Source organism: Lacerta agilis, chromosome 8, assembly GCF_009819535.1.
Source record: "Lacerta agilis isolate rLacAgi1 chromosome 8, rLacAgi1.pri, whole genome shotgun sequence".
Lineage (NCBI taxonomy): Eukaryota > Metazoa > Chordata > Lepidosauria > Squamata > Lacertidae > Lacerta > Lacerta agilis.
In genome coordinates, this window is record NC_046319.1 from 17254059 (window position 1) to 17260058 (window position 6000).

Here is a 6000-nt window from a genome sequence, read left to right on the forward strand (position 1 = left end):
ACTGGAGTAAATTTGTGGAGTACTTAAGAATGAACAGAGGAAGTTTAAAGACACTAGTAGGACTGGAATAAACCTTTGACAAAGATTAACATGGTTTTATTTCGAACTGCGCGACAAGAATGGACAAGAAAACCTGCTGACGTGGGGGAGGGGAGTAACAGCTCGGCAGAGCATTGTTTTAAAAATGTATTGTATTTTGATGTGGAATTGGCTGTAATTTGGTATATTTGGAAAATAATAAAAAATCTATTTTTTTTTTAAAAAAAGGTCTGTTAGCTTTTAAAGGGTCGAGTTTGGAGGGTGTTCCGTACCTCTACCAACTTCACTCTTCTCCCAAGTCTGTTGAGATTCCCCTTATATTCCTCAACAGCCATGTTTTGGCTCTGTTTTGATTGGCACTCAGCAGCTGAGTTTGCTATTAAAGGGAGATTTTATCCGTATGTGACTTTTGCACACACACAGAGAGAGAAACCATTTGTGCTTGCTTCTTCTTCCATGCTTCTAAGACTTTTGGGTTCCCACCCCCCAACCGCAGCTCAAACATTTTTCGAGCTCATCTCTGCCAGGGCTTTTCGTCAAGCTCAGCCCGAACGATGGGATTAGAGGACCTTTGAGGGTCTCTGTCTCTCTCTCTCTCTCTCTCTCTCTCTCTCTCTCTCTCTCTCTCCTGCTCCACAGTTCTATTCTAGAAAAGTGTAGCCAGCTGGGAAAGCGGGACGGGCATCTCTAGCCGTAATTACCAAAATTGGCGCTCGGCCAGAATGCCTGAGCTCACGGCTGGGCTCCAAGCAAAGCGTGCAGGAAAAACATTTAGAAACCCTTCGGGCTGGAAAGGAATGCAGGAAGTTGTCAGACCTTTGGCCCATGGAGCTCAATACTGTCAGCACTGGCTGGCAGCAGCTCCCTAGGCTTTTGGGCCTCTTTCCTCTCTGCCTTACCTAGAGATGCCAGGGATTGATTGACGGATTGCCTTTCTGCCCCACCCTTTTCTCCAAGGAGATCAAGCTGGTGGGTGTGGTTCTTTCCCCACCCTCATTGAATCCCCACAACAACCCTGCGAGGAAGGTTAGGCTGAGAGGCAGTGACCGGCTCAAGGTCACCCAGTGAGCTTCCTGGCCAAGTGGGAACTGGAACCCTAGTCTCCCACGTCTTAATCTGACACTCTAACCACTACGCCACCCAGCACCTTCTGCATGCAAAGCAGGTGCTCTGTCACTAAGCTATGGGCCTTCCTTCAAAGGAGCAATCTGGCATGGGTGAAAGGGCCAGAATTTGGGTTTGGGGTTTCCCCCCCCTCTGCAATGGCCCAGAAGGAGGCATGCCCTGCCCTAGGCATTCTGGGAAAAGTAATATGGGAACAAACACCAAGGTGGCGATTGAAATCAGAGCTGCTGATGCCAGAGAACTGAAGGGAACCCCCCCACCACCACCACAATTAGCAAATGTGGACACCGAAGGGTCCCTCTCCAGGCTACTCTTTGGTCCTGGGTTTTTGGTGGGTGTATCTGCAACACATCATTAAAAATGTCATCTCAGACATAATGTTACAAGCAGCCCAGTCCTGTGGAATACCCTGCTAACAAGAAATTCAGTAGGCACCTTCTGTGCCAACTTTTAAATGCCTGCTGCTGAAAACCCTTCTCTTCTGCCAGGCTTCTGCAGGCTATTAAGAATACGTCCTTCCACTATGGTTTAATTGGTTTCTGTTTTTTAACTTTCTAAATGGTTTTTGTCGTTTGGTTTTACATTTTTTTTATCACGGTATCGCTTTGATATTATTTGTTATGACGCAGCAGTATACAAATATTTAAAAAATAAATGTGGCCGCCACACATCGTTCTCATCTGGAGGGGCAACCCTTGCGCTAATGCACAACAAAAACAGGACAGCAACACACACATACACACATTGCAGAAGCAAAACAGTATCGCCTATAAGCACAGTAAAAAGAACTTCCGGCTTCTGCCCAACTAAGTCTTGCTCAGAGTAGACCCAGTGAAATTAATTGTTCCATTACCACAAGCACTTCTGCTTCCCCGGCGGGATTATCTCCCCCCTCTTCCCCCCATACGCTGTCCTGGGGTTCTCCCAACCCTCCAGAGTGGATTTGGGGAGAGGCACTGGGCGAAAGCTCTTGCTCCGGCTTCCGCAAGTGCATCTCTTTAGATCAATCCCACGTTCCTATTTATATCTGCCCTTTATTAAGAATCATGAGGACCAGCACCTTGCTTTGTTTTTAAAGGAAGTGGCAGACCCTGATACCCGGGGAGGGGGGGGGGAGGAGAGAGGTAAGGAACCAATCTCCCAGGCCTGCAGTGCATGCATTTTGCAAAGCCCAAAACAGCAAAGTGTGGAATACTGTATTGGGCTGAATATAATCCTCACTTTTCCCCCAAATTCCAACCATGAAAAGTTAAAGCGCGGCTTATATTCGCGACCTTGCGGTATGCAGCCAGGTGCGTGGGGCAAACAGTGCAAAGCGCTTCCCCAAGGCCAGGAAGGGAGAGAGCGAGGAAGAGAAAAGGCTGCCGGCAACGGAAAGCAGCTCCCCCCCCCCCCAGTATACAGCCAGGAGCAGTGAGGAATGGGGCAGCTTATATTCAGGTATTTTTCCTTTTTTTCCCTCCCCCCCTCCAATTTTAAAGGTGCGGCTTATATTCGGGTGTGGCTTATATTCAGGCCAATACGGCATATTCCTTGCAGAAATCAGAAATCAATCCCCGCCTTCCCTTTCCCACACCAGTGAAACTGTTGCCAAACGTTTGATCAAGCCTGGATGAGAACCCTGCCAAGAGGCAGGCAGGAAGGGCGGAATCTGCCAAGCAGCTGGATCCAGTCCCAGAGACCACCAGTTACCCATCAATCTGAGAGCCAGGGAGGAGCAGGGACATTTTGCTATAAAATAAGAATGTCCCTTCATTGGACATGAGCTCCGAGTTCAGTAACTGCAAGTTTCTGAAGAATGCCTGCATGTGAGCTGGAGGGAGGCAGGGAAGAGATCATGAAAAACAAACAGCGTGTTGCTGCTGCTGCTGCTTCTGGTATGTTTAAAGCTCCTTCCTGAACTCTCCAGCTGGTCCTTCCAGACTAATAGCCAGCACAAGGTGCCAGGAGAAGCTATTTGCCTTTTGATCCCAGGGGGCGAGCTCTGGAATTGACATCAGCAGAACAGCAACGCTGTGTGTTGTCTGTGTTGTGATTCTGCATCCCTGGTGACCTCAGGTTTTTCAAGCAGCAAAAGGCCTGGTCTCTCAAACCCTGAAGAGCATAATGAGCAATCCCCTTAAATTGGATTTCCCTGACCTGGTGCCCTCCAGAAGTTCTGGATGGCACGCAACTCCCATCAGCCCCCAGGTGGCATGGCCAATAGTCATTCAATGAGTCTGGTATCATGGACAGAAATAACAGGGGAAGTCTATGGTGCCAGGGTCATTCCAATGGCATTTCCCGCCCTCCTCGCTGGTCTATCCTGATGTTTTCTTTTGGCGTTTCCCTGCTGGGCAGCCAAACCCACCAATTACCTCTAAGACATCAGAGTGGAGCCCATTTTAGTGCTCGGTTCCAAGATATTTGCTTCTAGGAAAAAGCAACTTGGAAATGAGCCCCGAAGTCACGCGACTTTCTGCTATATTTCTGGAAGTGGTATCCATGTCTTGCGAAAGCTCAGGTGTGATGCAGAAATCAGCAGCTGGGCAAATGGTATAAACTTCCCTTTGACTGCAGCCTAAGACTATTAACCCTGGAATCTAAAATCATCTAGATGCACCATGGGCCAAATATGGTGATAAACTTAGATAGCTCAAAGCTTACCCACCACCAGCGTTTAGACACATCCATATAGGGCAGGACTATCGATGAAGAGGCATGATGATAGTTTGATGGAGCTTCCAGGTCCACCAGAGCTGGGGAACCTGCGGCCCTCCAGATGTTGCTGGATGACAGCTCCCAGCATCCTAAGGACAGGCCTTGCTGGCTGTGGCTGATGGGAGGTGGAGTCTAACATCTGTGGGTCCACAGGTTCCCTACCATAGATGTATACTGTATAGACACTTCTGAACACCACAAGGTGGGACACAAAACAGGAAAGAGGAATCTGCACTGGCTGCCTCTTAGCCACCAAGTCAGTTTTAAGGTTCTGCTATTTACATGCAAAGAGCTTTAAATAAATCTGGACCAGGTTCCCTGAAAAACCATGCTCACTTCCACTGCTCATTGAGGGCACTGTGATCAGCAAATACGACCTGGTTAGTTTTGCCATGGCCTGATGATTATCAACTCACTGAGACGCACAGGCAGGCCTGTTTAGTGGTGGCACCACTGTTGCAGAACACCCTCCCTGCTGAAATGCAAGAGACCCCATCAGTATTGGCATTCTGCCGACTCTGAAAGCAATCCCTTGAACTGGAACTTCTGGTCTTGTTGTTTTAGCCATTTTCATTGTCATGTTTTTTATGTAATTGTCATGGCTTGTGTAATTTTTAATGATGAGCGTTTTTAAGGTTTAGGTGAACTTGTTTTATTGCATGCTTTAATTATGTGTGGTTTTTACAGTTGTAAACGGCTTAGAAGCCATTTTAACCTATAAATGGCACATGAATTAATAAACAATAAAAAAACAACACCAAGCACCCAGTGACCTCAGAGTAGCTTCTGCAGGACTAACCAGGAATAGACAGCCTGTGGTTCTCCATATGTTCTTGAATTCCAACTCCCAGCCCCAGCTGATGTTCAGGAGTAGATCTGGAGCCCCCCCCCCCCCGGCTCCATTCCCCTGGACTGCATGGACTACTTACTTTAGATATTAAATTGTATGCATGTGTGCTGCACATGATGGGAACGGACCAGAGCCAACTAATTCTAGTTTAGTCCCCATCCTCTTCCCTGCCAAGTCCCGCAAGGGGCACCACTGAGCCTAAGGAGAAGGAAGCTGGCTGGCAGGCAGGGCCACCCCCTGGACTGGATGGAAGGAAGAAGGCAGGCCAGGGAGAGCTGGCTGAGGGCAGACTGAGGTTGGTAGGGCAGCACCCCATCTGCCCTAAGGGACCAGCCTCCCCTGCAGGGGGGAAGCGCTGCATGCAGAAGAAACGCAACCGCGAACGAAGCAAGCCAAGACCCCTTCTCACCTTGCAATTGGGCCGAAAGCACCTCCTGTTGCTGCTTGTATTTCAAAGCCAAGGCTTCTGCAGACTTCACCTTCTGCTGGAGGTGGTTGTACAGGAAAGCTCCGGATGCCAGGCAGGCGACGGCCACTAGGCAAAACCCTGTTTGCAAGAGGCCCTTTTGCCTCCTGGTGCACAGCCCAGTCCCCATCCCGGGAGCTTCCTTGCCAAAGGGTTTATTATTTTACTTTTCTTCGCCGCTCTACCATCTGGTCCAAGTTTTTGTGAGCGCCCAAGAACAGCAGCTTCCCCTCCTTCCGAACGGCCAGTCCGTTGAAATAACAACAACAATAATAATGGTCTTTCTTTAAATTTTCCCAGATGGAGGAGGATACTTCCTTTTCCTCTTCTCTTTACAGGACCAGGCTGGCTTAACAATCCTCATAGTCTGAGTCAGTGAGAAGAAATAGAGGCTGGGGGAAAGGGCAAGCTCATCTCTTTCCAGCTAGAAACTGCTGGGCTTTAAAAGAAGCCCCAACAATTTTTTTTATATAAAAAAAAATCCTACCAGAGATTGCACCGTTTTATTCCAGCTCCTTCCGCTGTTTCCTTTCTTCTCGAGTCCAGGTGTGTGTGTGTGCGTGCACAGGAGAAAACTTTTTCTTAAACTTCCTTTTTCCTTGTGCTGTAAGGAAGCGGGGGTTGGGGTTGGGGAGGGGAGCGCAAAGCAGAATCACAGATAGGGATCACCAAAGTTTCTATGCGCACGGAGGACTTTCCCAGGTTTAAGGAACTTCCTTTCCCGCCCAGCCCCCTCGCCCAGCCCAGCAGCTACACGCACAACACTAGGGGGCAGTTTATTATCGCAAGCTTACCCTCTCCCTCCCCTTAAAAACTTGCA

The 6000-nt window shown here is 48.6% G+C and overlaps 1 protein-coding gene across 2 annotated transcripts in view; it reads right to left on the minus strand.

The window, feature by feature from the left end:
* The window catches only part of LOC117050635 (Golgi integral membrane protein 4-like), a 38480-nt gene extending 32876 nt beyond the window's left edge, over positions 1-5604 (minus strand). Inside the window, exon 1 of one of the 2 annotated variants that reach the window (XM_033156343.1) lies at positions 5124-5602. In XM_033156343.1, coding sequence (XP_033012234.1) covers positions 5124-5310 — 187 coding nt within the window. In that variant the 5' untranslated portion in view covers positions 5311-5602. Of the gene's footprint in view, positions 1-5123 lie in introns of both variants that reach the window. The other variant, XM_033156344.1, reaches the window with a different exon arrangement.
* Between the last annotated feature and the right edge of the window lie 396 nt (positions 5605-6000).